The sequence below is a fragment of the Solanum verrucosum genome, unplaced genomic scaffold (assembly GCF_900185275.1).
Source record: "Solanum verrucosum unplaced genomic scaffold, falcon-dt-bn FXZP01000007.1, whole genome shotgun sequence".
Classification (NCBI taxonomy): domain Eukaryota; kingdom Viridiplantae; phylum Streptophyta; class Magnoliopsida; order Solanales; family Solanaceae; genus Solanum; species Solanum verrucosum.
The window spans coordinates 2,848,611-2,864,688 of record NW_026020177.1 but is presented as its reverse complement, the minus strand read 5'-3'; the positions used below and the strand labels follow the sequence as shown (position 1 = coordinate 2,864,688).

Below are 16,078 nucleotides of genomic sequence, written 5' to 3'. Positions count from 1 at the left end.
AAAACATTATATTATCTTACATACAATAATACGTAGTAACAAACATTAATAATGTAAATGAAATGAAAATTATTATATCTTATCATTTATCCTTAATAACATAAGCATAAATTAATGATTGTAAAAATACATACCAGGATCTGTAACATAAGCAATGGTGTCAGTGAGCCACTCAACATGAGCAAAGTACACAAATATTTAATTGTGAAGAAGAAGAAGAAGAGGTTCGGAGTTTTTGTTATTTTAAAATGACAGAAAATTCCTCTATTTATAGACAACAAAGGGTAGTGTGAACAAAAGTTTATTATGCCTTATCAGAAATATTATAACTATTTGGAAAAGTTGCAACCCTTCAGAAAGGGCACAACATTTCATAAAAGTCATAACTTTTCATAAAAATCACATTTTTGCATTAAAGTCGTAACTTTTCATAAAAGTCTGAATTTCTCATAAAAGTTACAACTTTTCATAAAAGTCGCAACTCTTCATAAAAGTCGCAATTTTTCATTAAAGTCACAACTTTTCATAAAAGCCACAACTTTTCATGAAAGGGGAAGGCCAGTTTTGGAAATAAATAATTTAACAGGGAATTTTGGTTTGTGATGGCGCTACGTAGGCGGCCCTAAGGTTTTCTTTTATATATATATATATATATATGATATGAATATATATATGATTACTAACTTTCAAGTACACATAATGCTACAAAATTCACCGTCAAATAAATCAATAATAGTAATACCTAGTTATTTTTAATTTACAATTTTTTTACATTGAATATGATTATTAATATTTTTTTGTAAAAATTTAAATTTACTGATCAAGCTTTATAGTTCACTTTTTGGATTGGAGAATTTGAAATTGTAAATCATGATTTGAAATTAAAATTAAAATTTTATTCAAATTTGAGCCCCAAATTTTTGTGAGAAGTATTTTGCTTTCAAGCCAAACACACCCCACATATGGAGCATGTTAAGTTCGAAAACATCCCCACAAGACCCAACTACTATCTGCAGAACTTTCCCGCGCTAAAGTCATCCCCTTATAAGGAGAACCCGCCATTTCCACATCAAAACTTAGGGTTTCGAGTTCAAAAACTTACCGGAGAAGCTCTATTTCAAATCAGGCATGACCGACCATGAGGCGTCAGCCATGGAAGTGGAGCGCCGCCATTGGAAACCTCAAGAATGCAGCGGAGGAGAAAGAGAAGTAGCAGTAGAAGAGGAAGAAGATCCATTCCTTCAATTCATTGAATACGCTAAGTCTGTTCTATCTCCCGATGGTAACGGTAGTGGAGATGATCCAAAGGGACCTAGTTGGAGATGGATTGCTTCAAGGATTCTCAAGACTTGCATTGCTTATTCCTCTGGAGTTACCTCCGCCATTCTCCTCTCTGATCTCTTTCAGGCACAATTTCTTTCCTACCTTCTCCCTCTTATTACAATTTCTCAATTATTTGGTGAATTTTGTTAACTGAATAAGTTTAAAGCTATAGTATTATGTCAGTGTTTTTTGATATTTTCCTTTATTAACTTTGTGATCCAGTAATTTGCTCGCTCTCTGTCACTATTGCTTGTAAATATGTAAAATTTGTTGGAAATATCAGTCTCTCCATTTGATTAATTAAACATTTCTTTTGAATTGACCTCCTCTTTTCTTTGATTCATAAGTACAGGAGGTCAATTTCCCATTGTTGTGCAGGTTACTTAATGAATCTATTTTATCCTAATTCACTTAAGAAGAAAAAATTCATGCTCGGTAGGTAAGTTTAAGAGGGATTAACTCCACTATATTTTGTATGCATATACTAGAATAAAATGATAAAAATAAAAAGTTAAGTCCAATTTGAAGTGATCTCAAGTGATCCCTTCTTAGTGTCCAAAGGAGCTATAACAGGTAGGGCTGACATGATTTGGACTTGTGACATTTTGTACCCAAAACAAACAAATGATTATAAATACCTCATCAAGGGTAAAGTGAAAAGTTTGAATTCAAATCCTTTCTAAATATAGAAAGCTGTACTTTTTTTGGGACACACTAATAAGGAAAGTGTATTACATAACTTAGACAGGGGAGTAAGAAAATGATCTCTGAATTCAGACCGGAAACTAAATGTGGTTGTGCTCGTACCCTGGACGTTGTCACTTTTTTTTGGGAATACTTTTTTCTTTTTTTTCGTTCTATAAGTAATATGCTAGGTTGAAGTTGTATTTTGAAGTTTAAATGTTTTAGGGATTTAATAATAATGATATGCAGGCTTGGAATGAATTGAATAAGAGTGGAGCTCCAAAGAAACAGTCAGAATGTATTTTTCAGTTGAAGAAGAAACACAAGAGGGCAAAGCTTCCTAGTACTGTCACCATTGACTCCATATATGAGAAAAAGTTTTTATCTTTGAACAGTGTAATTGAAGCTGTTATTATAGACACTTACATCCTTCCAGGTACATTTGAGCTTTTAGGTTTGGTTCCACCAATGTACATTTTATTTCATGAGGTGATAATGCATGGATATTGTGTTTGTGCTATTTTGAATAAACTGTCTTAATCTGTTGTACCTTGATTGATAAATTATTACATCTTCAGATGTCTTTCACTTGTCTATGCTTTGATTTTATTTCACTATTATGAAACTTGTATTATGCAAATGATGCTTAAAGTCTTTGCACTTGAAAAGTGTTTATTTCTTGGAGAACCCTTTTTGCATCACTTGCATTGTGCTCAAATTTTAATAGCAGTTCTTCTATTAATTAAATAATGATAAGAAATACACATGCCAAGTTTAATCCGTGTATTGTTTTGGAAATATTGTATTAAAGAAAGTCACTTTTTCTGCGTGGAGTTTCTGATCCAGTTCATTTTCCATACACTGGCTTTCTTGTAATTGGCCCACTCTTAAGATTGTATTTAACAAATATTATATGCTGGTTTTCTTCCAGGAACAAACATTTATATGCTTCATCTGGGTGATTTTTGGAGTTCTAATACAATAGATCTGTATCTTCACCGCAGGTATTGAGCTTTTGTGTCTGATAGAGTTGAATTATGATGACCCTTCATTAAATTTTTTTTTGCTAACTTACGGAAATAGTCTCTTTACCTCTCACAAGATAGGGATAAGGTATGCGTGCACCCCACCCCACCCTACCCAAACCCCCACTTGTGGGATCACACTAGGTATGATGTTGTTGTTGTAAAGTCATTACTTGATCTGTAGCCTGTTCTTTAAAATTTCATTATGTTTCCACCCTGACCCTCATAACCAAATTTAATGTTTCCTTGTCCAGTATATATCATTTTCTAGCTCAAATTACTTACTTAGACCCTCTTCTCTCTCTCTCTCTCTCTATATATATATATATATATATATCTATGTATCTATCTATCTATCTATACTGTAGATGTGTAACATGTTGTGTAAGATTCCATAAAGTAATGCTGTCGTGTAACTCAAGCTTCATTAATGTAGTTAACCTACAATGGTTTGTGAATGTTGTATGTATAAAATATTTTATCTGTTTTCAATAAAAGATTGTTAGTCTTCATGTGGTAACGATGATTTGACATAATACCAATGTAGTGTTTGGCCTTACTTTGCTCGATATTGATATATTATAAGGACTTAAGCACAAACATTAACGGCGATGCTACATAACTTACGTGATCTGATATCCACATAATAAGAGTTTAAGCTGTATGTAAAGGAACCAAGATGTTTTAAATTCCAGGGCGTAGCTAACATTTTTTGCCTCTGAAAATTGTCCTTTGGGTTCTACTTAACAGCCGCTGCATGATTTATTTCTAGCTATTGTACTTCTCAGACTTCTTCATAGATCTTATTGTGATAGAATAGATTCTACAGCTTAGCGGATCAAAAGAATGGTATTTTGAAGAAAGGTCGTGAAGTTTTCCTCACAGGATGCCGCCTCCGAACTGCCACTGGAGGTTCCGGTCATGCACGTCTTTTGCCAACTGAATATCTTGTGATACTGTTAGACGAGGTAGTGTCAAAATCTGTGTGTTTCAGTGCTTCAGCATTTAATGGTAGTTGGTTTCATGTTCCAGTGTTATCAAAGTTTTACTAATATTCTTGACATTGTAGGCATAGTATGTCTTTTATTGTCTTTCACAACAAACTGTTGTGAAAGAGCAGCACCTCAGTAACCATCCTTCTCCTTCTATCTGATAACTTAGCAGATATTTTACTGGATTACTGCTAGGGCTAGTATAACAGCTTGAAGGGAGGTAAAAGATGAGATCAGTAGGTTCTGTGCATTGCTGGCTCAAGGGCCAATCGAATGAAGCGGCCTCTTTAGGCCCCTTTAATCATAAAAAGTATGCCTTTTTGCAAAAAAGTATTGAATACTTCAATGAAAAAAAAAGACAAGATCTATAGGACTATTTCTTATGTAATTGAAAGTGAATGTATATACATCTTGGGTAATTTACATATATAATCCAAATTTTTCTTGTTAATTTCTTTTTTTCGTTTCTCAGAAGAAAGCTTGTACTTTATATAATATAACAAGAAAAGAAAACTTGTACTATATACTCTCTTTTCTTCCTCCTGCTAAGTTCTCTATTCTCACGAAAACAAGGGTTGAAGGGCTATGGATAAATCAAATTTCACATTCTTCTTCATTCTTTCTCGAGTTTTCAGGCATTGCATCAAGCAAACAAAAGCAAGGACATTTTTTTTAAACATCAAGTTACAACTTCTAGAATCATGTTTTGTTGATCTGACAGTCTAACTTTGAAATTTGTTATTTATTTTTATATTCTTACTTCATAGGTGTATGTATTTTTTTATTTTTTTTTGATAAAGAACTTCATAGGTCTATATTTCTTTTTATATAACTCATTAGAATTAAAATATGTCAACTAGAAAATATGAATCAGATTAATTACTCAAACTAAAAAAAAATCGAGTTGGAACTTTAATACTGTAATTGTATGGAAGAACTTGTTTCTCTATTCATGAATATACAAGGTATTTATACAATTACAAGGATTCCATAAAAGGGAATAAATTAAAATAAATAAAAGGAAATATTCTTGAATTACTCCTATGATTTGGTTGCCATATTCCAATGTCCTAATTTACAGGCAAAAACGTGATTCTTATTTGAAATGTAGGACCAAAATGATGATGCGATGTTGCTTTTAGCACAATTTTGTGAAGATAACTTCTCTGCCATTTCTCTCAGTGATGTCAATCGGGGGGTCTCCTATTCATTACGTGGAGGGTGCGTCCTCCTGCCATATGACTATTAACAATTCAACTATAGGTCTAGTATTCCACATCTGGTATTGTTGTTGTGCATTTTGCTACATTATTGATGTACCTTAGTCTCAAATGACTATAGGATTAAATCTATTACTTCTCTGGAGGTTCAAGGGAAGTATGGTAGTTTGCAGAGGAAGCAAATTGATCTTGTCGACCACGAAGGTGTCAGTTCAAAATTTCTTTTGTGGGGTGAGCAGGTTCTGCTTGCAAACCTATTCAGGTAGATTACCATATGTCTCTTTAATTATATTTTTTTTGCTTTGTTTGCTTTTTTCTTTTCCTGTTTTTGTACCTGGCTGTAACTTCGTTCTATTCAGTGTGGGAAGTACGCTTGCCCTGGATAGACCATTCATCTCGAGTTCAACGGATTGTGCTGTTGAAACATCTCAAGAATGTTGCCTTGAATATGGTACTGCAACACAGCTATATCTGGTGCCCTTTGTTCAGAATGAGGAGCAAGTAAGTCCTGAATAATTAATGTAAGAGATGTTAATTTTCGTAACTGCATGAAAACTTAGATCAGGGTCTTCTCAGGTATCCCTAGCACTGACACAGAACCATAACAAAGGACCAAAACTATCAAGAGCTTTGGATCCAAGTCAGGGACTTGTAGTCTCCCAGGTTTTCTTGCCTTGTGATTCTCAAGGTTCTATTGACTTCAGCGATTATCCTTTCCGAGTAAGCCTGTGCTCCTTAACTTTCTGTTATCAGATGCTATAGATATATAGATTTTTGGAATTTATATCTTCCTTGCATTTAGCTCTGAATTTCAGAATTAAAAAAAGAAGAAAGGCTCTTTTTAAGATGTTTCTGACTTTTAATCACATATTGATTGACATGCTAGTTCATTCACCTCCACCATAAGATGTTTCGTTGCATGCCTTTTTATCTTCAATATAGGGTTCTTACATCCTTTGAGGGTGATGCCACTGCTTCTGACTTGACTGTATTTGTTATCTATGGCAAGCTATTTTTCTGTTCGTATTTGGATTTCACAAAAAAATCAATTGATGTCTGTTTCTTATACATAGAGCTTTGTATGCTTTTTGATGCACTGCATAGAAGTGTAAATGAAGTTTTAGAACCTTTTATGTTTACCTTGGTTCTTACAAAGCATTCTCTAAAGTGAACAGTTTGAATAGTCTGTAATCATGTATGTTGGTGATAAAATAATCTGGATGGTCTTTTTGTTGTACACCATTGCTCACTATTATGCAGTTGCATTTGTTATTGACATCTTACATCTTTAAAGTCTGCAGTCATTTGTTGTTGATCTTCGGGAGAAGATGACTGGAATAAGCCTCTACGGTATTGTTTCTGACATCACAAGTACTCAAGAGCCAGTACTTTCTGTTAAGATTCAAGATGTAACTGGTGCAGTTTGGGCAAGACTACATTTTGCTCGATCCTGGTAGGAATATTTTTCTCAAACCTTAAAGTCACATGCTATTCTCTTTGATCAATCAATTTGAAAAAAGATATCTCTCAAACCAACAAGTTACAGGCATTTTCTTTGATCAATCACTGAAAAAAAAATTCACAGAAATATATCCCTTGCAGGTCACTTGGGAGACTAGGACTGGGGCACACTATTTACATATCTGGTTTGATGTGTTCTGTGGGTACAGGAAAAAGGTGAATATTCTGATTATATGCAATCTTCATAGATGTTAACTTATATATATAACTTCATCTTCCATGGATTTTATATAAAAGAAAGATTGGGGAAAAAATAACTTAACCATCTGTTTTAACAGCTTGATCATCTTACCGTGCCACTCTTTCTACTTTGACAGCCTAGAATTGCGGTGGGTTGAGAATGACGTTGGAGCTTCATTTATTAATATTAGCTGCTTACCGGCGCTGCTTAACTCATCTTGTCTTCACAAGTTATCCTGCCTTTCTGATTTATCAGCCGAGCCTACTGGTACCCGTGTATGTTCTCTTGCTTTGAACATTGTCATTCATGTTCAAGATCTCTCTGTAAAGGGCTAGGATTTTTTGAAATTACTAACTTTGTAGTATATCAGGGATCAAAGCAGTACTTGAGTAGTACTGAAACCTATTTACAAATGGAGCTCTAGTGTCTTCCCTCTCTAGCTATAAAGAATCTAGAACATCTATAATAGACACAATATCATTAGAGTAAATCTGATTACACCAAAAACATAGCAGTAAGATGAAGTTCAACTTGATCTTCTGCACACCAATGCACCATTGTCTAAGCTCTTAAAACATATGGAATTCCTCTCTTCCCAGATTGTCCACCAGATACAAGCTGGGACAAAATTCTCCATCTACTCCTATCCTTAGCATGTGAACATGTTCCCTCCCAGCTGCTTAGAGCCTCTGTGACATTGCCTGGTTCTCTGCTATTCCTTTAAGGTTTAGGTGATTCTCCACAAATGAGCTGTGTATGGACAACACAGAAATAGATGGTTGACTGTCTCAGCTGTTTCTTTACACAGGAAGCATCTTCAGCATAATGTCATACCTCTGCTCATCAAGTTGTGCACTGTTAAAGTGGCCTCCTTTGCTAGTAACCATACAAAAAGTGATACCTTGCGGGGAAATTTTATCCTACAAATCTGCTTCCATGGCCAGTTTGCTTTCTGGTGGTTGTGCTGGTTCATAATTTTGTAGGCAACATTGACCTTAAAATGCCTTAGTTAACCTGCCACCACAGAAGATCTTCACCAGTTTGAACCCCAGGAAATCGATCAAGTTTGCTGAAGAAATCAGCCACTCTTTGAACCTCCCAATTATTGAAATGTCTTCTAAAATTCAAGCTCCACCCGTTAGATGTCCACATGTCAGCTATAGTTTTTTGTTGGTGAAGGAGGGCTAGGATTCCGGCCTCCCTTAATGTCAAAGGGGGTATTTACTTTATATGAGCACTGGTTTATAAGATCTGGGTTTATTGATCTTATGCTAGTGTTGACTTCCAATGATTGCATGTGGAGAAAACAGACAAGCGTCATGACAACCTAACAGTACTATTTTTTAAGTTGTCTCTTAGAACAAGCAACTTAGGTATTGCTTCCTGCTCAAGCTTTACAGTTTCTGCATCACATGTAAAGTTGAACAACTTTCTGTATAATTGGGGTCTGTTCAGCTACATGATCACTTATGTGTTTTTCTTTCCAAATATTAAAGAATTGTGCTTTTGAAGTAAAAATGTCTTTCCTATTAAGCCCCTCTGGTACCTGTTAGTTGAAATGCTAGAGATGCAGAGAATATTATCAACTTATTAGAGGCTCATTGATTCTCTATTCTGTTGTCATTATGCTACTTATGCAGCACTGAAGTGATTGGAGAATCTGCACTTTCAGTTATGGTTGTGTTGTTGTTTGTATTCCAGGTATGTAGAGTCTGGCTGGATCAAATTGAACATTGTCATGTAACTGTGAGACTATCACATACATCTTGTGGTTACTTTCTTGATGATGGTTCCAGTGAAGACCTGAAGTGCAACTTCTGTCAACGTAAATGCAATGCAGAACTAGCACAGAATTTCCATTTAAAAATAACTCTTGCAGATGAGAGTGGAAAACTCTTTGCTTGGTGTACTGGTCAAACTGCTGTGGAGTTGCTGCAAATAACTCCTGATGAATTCTGCGAACTACCAGAGGTAAACCCAACTACCTGACATGAAAACTGGAATTTGGATTATTAATTCAATAATTTTCTGAATTCATTCCGATATATATACCAGCTGATTTCTTTCATGAGAAATTTGTTTCACTTGCCACGAATTTTAAGTAAATGGTGAAATTTAACTACTTTGATTTTTTCCCCCAATTTGTGAGTGCCATAGACAGGCGCAACTAAAATATTCCATATGTAGTCTCCAGAATTTTATCATACTTTGGCACTTCAAAAGGATTACTGTATACATGTTTCTTCAAAGAACAAAGTATCTGCTGCAGATTTCTTGATAGAACGAGTAATGATTGACCTTTGATGGGAACTGTGTTTGATGTTTGATAGCATGAAGAAGTGCTCATTTCTCCTCTTACCATTTTTCATTTCATGGATTTGACATATCAGGAAGAGCAGATAATGTACCCATCATCCCTTGAGCACGAAACATTCAAAGTTGCATTGGTGAGCTGCAGGAAAAAGGTTGAAGGACTTGTGGATCAAGATCATGACACAATTGCATGGGAGATCACCCGCGCAATGAAGTGTGAATAAACTTTGAACCATTACTTGCATCTCAAATATGATAGTTGATTGAGGTTCTGCCAGCTTCATGGATGAGATTTGGGATTTGAAAGAAATATATTGCCAAAATCTTAAGACATACAAAATAAACACATGTTCTGCCTGAGGTAAAAATAACCCTCCATCTTTATCATCTACGTTAGTCCCGAGTCTTGAATCAAATTAACAAAGCGGTGTTATGCTCTAAACAAGGTGCTTGTAACAGCATAAATCATGTAAATTTTGTTGTATTTGGAAACAGATGCATTTTGAAGATACCCTCTTCAGTATAGAAGGATGATTGGTTGCTGTGAAGCTAAAAGGCTAGTTGAAAACAGTCATTTTACACTAACTTGCATTATGTTAACTTATTGATTATCCCTTATTCATTGCAACATTTACAAGTACTAATATGTACTGGTGATCATCTTAATTTTTGGCATTTCTATTAGGCGGCTAAAAATTGGGGAATGATTTCTATTCGACAAATGCTATGACTTTCAGAAGAATGTCGCCAAATTAATTTTGCACACTGTCCTTGAATAACTAATGCGAACCCAAAACGGTTCAAATTGTTCTTGAGTTAACAATTTCAAACCCAGTTGGACAGCTCACTCTTCATTCAATGGTTCAGTCTCGTTGGAAATTAGAATTCACATAAAACGTGGTCAAGGGACAAAAGGATGTCATTGCAGTTGGGTGGAAGTTGCTCTACTTTGAACTTATCAGTATCCTGAACAAAACCGTGTGTTTGGTAGGGTGGAAAATGCTTTCCTAGAAAAATGAGTGAATTTCTTATTTATTTTCTAGTGCTCGATAAGTAAACAAAAACATATTATTCCAAGAGCGGTTTTATGTAATCTAACAAAACACTATGAGGTGGGATGAGGTGAGAGTGGGAGTTCAGGGTAGTTAGGGTAGAATGGTCAAGGGTTGGGGCCATTGGGTGGGTGGGTGGGGAGGTGAAAATCAAGGCTTCAAAGGACATTATCTGAATGTTGGAATGATAAGTGTTATTGTAAGAAAACTTTGTCAAAGGTCAGAACTGCTCTCAATGACCTCCAAATATCAATACTTCTTGCTTGAAGCAAGTTCTCTAGCACCTGAATAGTCTGCTCAGACTAGTCATCTATCTGAGGATGAAAAGTTGTACTAAGCTCCATCCAAGTACCCAATTCCTACTACATAGACCTTTAAAAATGTGATGTAAACTTAGTATCAAAATTTAAAATGATGGAAATAGACATACCATGTAAATGAAAAAATCTTCTGGATGTAGATCATAAGTAGCCTCTCACAATTGTAGGTACTCCGAACCAGTACAAAGTGTTCTGATCTAGTCAATCTATCCACAATGACCCAAATATCATCGAAATTCTTCAAAGTCAAAGGCATACCAATTGCTCACTATTGACATGAAATGTATCTTTCTGCATATTTTTCAACATGAATATAATATGGCCAGTTTATTATAAGTACAACTGTTACTTTACTTACAAAATACAAATACATTGTGGTCAATTTGAATACAATTGTTGCTTAAATTGAAATGAATACAAATGGTGGTTACAGTTGAGTACAGTTATAATTGAATACAATATGATATTATATTTGAATAGCAAAGGTACATGCCTTCGAATACAAATATTTTGTTGGTCAACTGAATACAAATACAAGCTGTGATTATGAATACATCCGAGCATACTGTTTTTCATTTTTACTATGTTTGATACATACATTTGAATAGAAATACATAATACTAGTTACATATACATCCGGATAAAAAAAACGGACGATAATTAAAAAATTGAACGTGGAATCCCTCTTATAAACCTTTTCTGGTCTTTCACTAAACTATTGACTTTAAAGAATTCCTTTTGGTTAACCCTACCCAAATATGAAGAAAAATGAGATTAACACAAATAATACAAACTAAAATTAAGAAAAAATGAGATTAACTCAAAAGATACAAATTCAAAACTACTAAATAGAAGTTATCTGATTGTATAAGATTCAAAATTTGTTGGAGATTCACATTAAAATGAGATTTTATTTGGAAAGGAACTAAACGTTAGGAACTGATTTGCAGAAAAGAAGAGAGAACTGGAAGAGAATAGGATTTAGGGAACGTGATTTATGCGGTATTATACGTATGTGGGTGTATTTGCTACAGATTTGATAATATAATTGCGAATGACAATGTTTTATAACTATAATTATATACCATAAATACATAGGATAATATTTTATAACTATAATTATGTATCATAAATACATAACCTATATTTGCTGTATTGTATAATTCTCCAAATAAAAATTAATATCTGTTATGTAAGTCTAATTTTTTTGTCTGTCGTAAATCAAATGATTTAAATTATACAATTGATATAAAAATAACAATAAATTCAATATGATCAAATAAATAAGGTAATACTAATATTTATAAAAACAATGCTCTAACGCTCTCAGCGAATTATGCAGGTACATATACTAATATTTTACAATAGGATAAAAATCTGTGCCAATTTGACTTTTTTTTTCTTCTGTTTTGAAATGTCAAAGTCAAGCTGTTAAAATCTATTACAATAAATAAATTTAGTCTTCGAAATTTGCTTATTGTGGAATACAAATATTGTGGTCACTTTCTGTCACGCCTATTTTGAAAAATTACAACCGACAAAAATATTTGAAGAATTTAATCTCTTAATTTATAGTATTAGTCACCTTCAAATAAATCAAATTAGATTAGTTTAGATTTAAATCTGTACAAGACAGCAACATATTTATATTTGACTTCCAAATTCAACATGGACTCTTTCTCTTTGTCGGGTTTCAATACTGACCTGGTTGGATAAACTTGTAATTTATGTTTTATAAGTTAAAAAATAGAAATTAGAAATTATAATGTATGATTATTTTTATTATATTAGTTTAAGAATAATTACTTATAAGTATTTTTTATTTTATCTAAACACAATAAAAGTAACTAAAAATTATTTTAACTTAAAACAAGCTCTAAACAAACTTGTTACTCTATGTAATCATAGATACTTTAAAAAAATAAATGAAAACTAACCTAAAGAGTCCTTCACCCAATTGATTAAATTTAAAATAGACGATCGAGATATACTATATATGTATACAGATATATGCATATATATGTATACAGATATATATATATATATATATATAATCGTATATAATTAACGAATAATATGTGTATATCAATTAGAGAAAGAAAACAATAAATATGTTTGGTAAAGATATCGAGGGCAAGAAAAAAGAAAATTGGAGAGAAATAAATCTCTTACTAATAAATTATTTATACAATCAATCAAAACTCTCCGTTTTACGTAAAAATAAATAGTTGAAGATTTGGAATGATAAATTTTGGAAATTAATGTTCATTGTTAGCAAAGGCAACAGTAATTGAATTAGCTTTTCCTATTTGTACTAAAACAAAACTTGATGAATAGATGTCGTTGCGTCAAAAAAGTACTTATCTTTCCGGGTTGGAGTTCTCCTAAATATGAAATCGCTTTTTAAAAAAGTGTTTGACTCTCAAGGTGGAACTTCACAATGCCAATTTAAATTTAATCAAATTTCCATATATGGAACACGAAAATACAAAAAAAAAAAGAGTGGAATTTTCATGAGCCATAAAAGTGGGTCCTAACAACCGCATTTTGGCTTTACATGTGGTACCAAATACACCATCTGACAAATCTACATCGCACTACTTGAGTACTTTTCCTCTTATTTCTTCTTCTTGATCATTCCATTTTGAAGTAGTCCTGACCCAATTGCTCTCTCTATCACTATTGATTTTTCAAAAACTGTTTAACCAAAGCAAAATCTTGGAGTTGGAGGTATGGAAGGAGGTGGTAGATTTGTTGGGGTAGCAGTCGATTTCTCAGCATGCAGCAACAAAGCTCTGAAATGGGCCATTGATAACATTCTTCGTAAAGGGGATCATCTTATTCTCGTTACTGTTCGCCCTGAAGGACACTATGAAGAAGGCGAGATGCAGCTCTGGGAGGCTACTGGTTCTCGTATGACATCATCTCTTCCATTAATTTCTTTTTCCCCATCTCTACATTTATCTAATCAAACCCCAATAAATCAATTTTGGAATCCATCTAAGCTCATATATGTATATGTTATTTTGGTCATCTAAACTTGTTCTATGTGGGCTTTGCAAAGTATACCGGTCTAGGTAAACGAGGAGGATTGCGATAGATCGTCACTTAGGTGAAATAGGAATTGATCATCTAGGTCATATCGTATGAACCAGTTTTCTATTCGATATCATCAAGCTGAATAAACATAAGTAGATAAAGAGGCGGAGTTGGAATTTCAACTTTATGGGTTCGGATGAATTCTAGAATGACTACTTGGATTGTTAATAATTGAGTTGTAAATTTAATATTTGTACATATTTAATGACTTTCTTAATCTAGATACACTGTTTGAGCAAAAGCTACTTGGAACACGTATATGGGCTTCTGGTTCTGCCCCTGAGTAGATTACAATCTTTGTTGTGTCCTGCTATATTCTTAATCTGTTTGAGTGGCGGCTTTTTGTAGCTTTGGGGAGCTACTAGTTCTAGTTCATAGTGCTGTAGAAGATCAGATAAGGTTTATTTCTCTATGGTGATGTACCTAAAAATATATCTACTTTTTTACCCTTGTTGGTTAGATGTCATAGACATGGGAACTCTGGGGACTGGAAAAGGGTTAAATCACATGTCTATGTATGGGGAGTTTTTTATGTTTCATTAAAGAACAGATTTTTAATACGTACGCAGAGTTTCATCATCAGGATTGAAGATGCAGCTCATGTTTTTTGAGTTTCACTGAGAATCCCATCTGTGTCATACAGGAGACATTACAAGTATTTATTTTGGGAATTTCATCTTGGTTGTTAGAGGGGATTGGAAACTAGATTGCATTAGGAGTATGTATAGATGTGATGCCCAACAATCACTTACATTAATATACCTTAAAGGGTGTGTTCAGTATGAAGGAAAATGTTTTCTTGGAAGATGTTCTCTAGGAAAAGTAATGGATTTCTTACTTTTATTTTTTTGTGTTCGGTATGCAAAGTATTATCCTAAAATCATTTGTATATGATCTAGACAAACACTATGCGAGGTGGGTAGGGGGATGAGTGCAATGAGGTAGAGTGAAGATGAGGTGTGAAGGAGGATGGGGAGGACATAATCAATGTGGAATACCACTTGTGAAACTTGTTTTCCAAACTTCCGAAGTCATTTTCCTCATCATTGAGGAACTTATTTTCCTAGAGAAAATGATTTCCAAGGAATTTGACCAACAAAACATGAGAAAATTGGAACACACCCTAAGTGTTAAATCTTTTACTGGATAGAACGTTGCATATTCAGAATCATCTAATTCATGCTTGCACCCATCTTTATTTATGAATAAATTTTTTGATGTGTCTAGGTGCAAGAGTTACAGTAGCTTCGTAAGAGTCATAGTAGTGAAAGCATGTCCCCTTGGGCTTGTGTTACTGGTAAAATATGTTATATTTGATTAGTGAGATTCCATCTTCTGATACATCTTTTGAGATTTATTTTTTTGTTGCAGCTTTAATTCCTTTATCTGAGATATGTGATGGCCACACAATGAAGAGGTATGGGGTTAACCCTGACCCTGAAACATTGCAAATGATAACCCTTGCCGCTAGGCAGATGGAGGTGATATTTTCTCTTCTTTTATGAGATCCAGTGTTTCTCAGGAAGCATACCTAGATCAAGTAGTCTTACATTTCTTCTTTTTGTTAGCAGATTACAGTAGTCATGAAAATTTTCTTCTTTTTGTTAGCAGATTACAGTAGTCATGAAAATTTTCTGGGGAGATGCTCGAGAGAAGTTATGTGAAGCAATTGACAAAACTCCCTTGAGCTGTCTGGTCATAGGGAACAGAGGCCTTGGAAAGATCAAGAGGTCTGATCTTTTCTAGAATTCCTTTTGCGATTGAACATCTGTTGTATATTAAGTCAAAGTGGAAGTCAGTTACTTCACTGCCTTTTCTTTTGCAACTATTGCGGAGAACTGAAGCTTTGGTTGCAGTTATTCCTTGACAAAGCTACCAATATGTTCTTGCTACCAGATTCCATATGTATTTACATAGCACGAGTAAACTTGGAATCTGTCTGCAGATATTACTCAAGTGCAATTTCAGCAAAATTTTCATAATCATTCAGCAATTTACATTACTACATCAGCTCAAAATAAAGGGAATAGTCTAACTTATAGTTTTTCCTCCTTTTGTATCTTTACAGGGCTATTATGGGCAGTGTAAGCAACTATGTGGTGAATAATGCTACGTGCCCTGTAACTGTTGTGAAGAAAGCAGAAGACTAATTTCACAATGTTCAGAACTCCTTAACTGGCAAAGCTGAAAACTTGTGATAAATTAATTGTCTGTTTTCTAAGCTTGGTGTCGGATGAAACTTCTATATCATCGCGAACATTGAATATGTTGATGTGTGTATTGTGTACCGTCATGTTGAACCTCTATAATTCCTGTCACTATGGATTGCTGCAGTAAATAAACTTTTT

General features: G+C 34.0%; 2 protein-coding genes across 3 annotated transcripts; both read left to right on the top strand.

Annotated features, from left to right (window-relative positions):
• Nucleotides 1-1,064: 1,064 nt before the first annotated feature.
• LOC125829054 (uncharacterized) lies at nucleotides 1,065-9,622 on the top strand. Of its 2 annotated transcripts, none has more exons than XM_049508331.1 (13): nucleotides 1,065-1,407; nucleotides 2,257-2,443; nucleotides 2,939-3,011; nucleotides 3,862-4,000; nucleotides 5,136-5,245; nucleotides 5,366-5,506; nucleotides 5,604-5,745; nucleotides 5,821-5,964; nucleotides 6,546-6,697; nucleotides 6,847-6,921; nucleotides 7,083-7,221; nucleotides 8,648-8,917; nucleotides 9,337-9,622. In XM_049508331.1, the coding sequence occupies exons 1-13, from the start codon at nucleotides 1,129-1,131 to the stop codon at nucleotides 9,481-9,483; spliced, it is 1,998 nt and encodes a 665-aa protein (XP_049364288.1). In that variant the 5' UTR covers nucleotides 1,065-1,128; the 3' UTR covers nucleotides 9,484-9,622. The 2 variants fall into 2 exon arrangements, with proteins under 2 accessions (XP_049364288.1, XP_049364287.1); XM_049508330.1 differs by having other exon boundaries at nucleotides 1,074-1,407; nucleotides 3,853-4,000; nucleotides 9,337-9,620.
• A 3,561-nt stretch (nucleotides 9,623-13,183) lies between these two features.
• Nucleotides 13,184-16,078, top strand: LOC125829047 (universal stress protein PHOS32). The gene is made up of 4 exons (XM_049508324.1): nucleotides 13,184-13,544; nucleotides 15,102-15,211; nucleotides 15,342-15,460; nucleotides 15,799-16,078. Exons 1-4 carry the CDS (start codon nucleotides 13,364-13,366, stop codon nucleotides 15,878-15,880), a joined length of 492 nt encoding a protein of 163 aa, XP_049364281.1. The 5' UTR covers nucleotides 13,184-13,363; the 3' UTR covers nucleotides 15,881-16,078.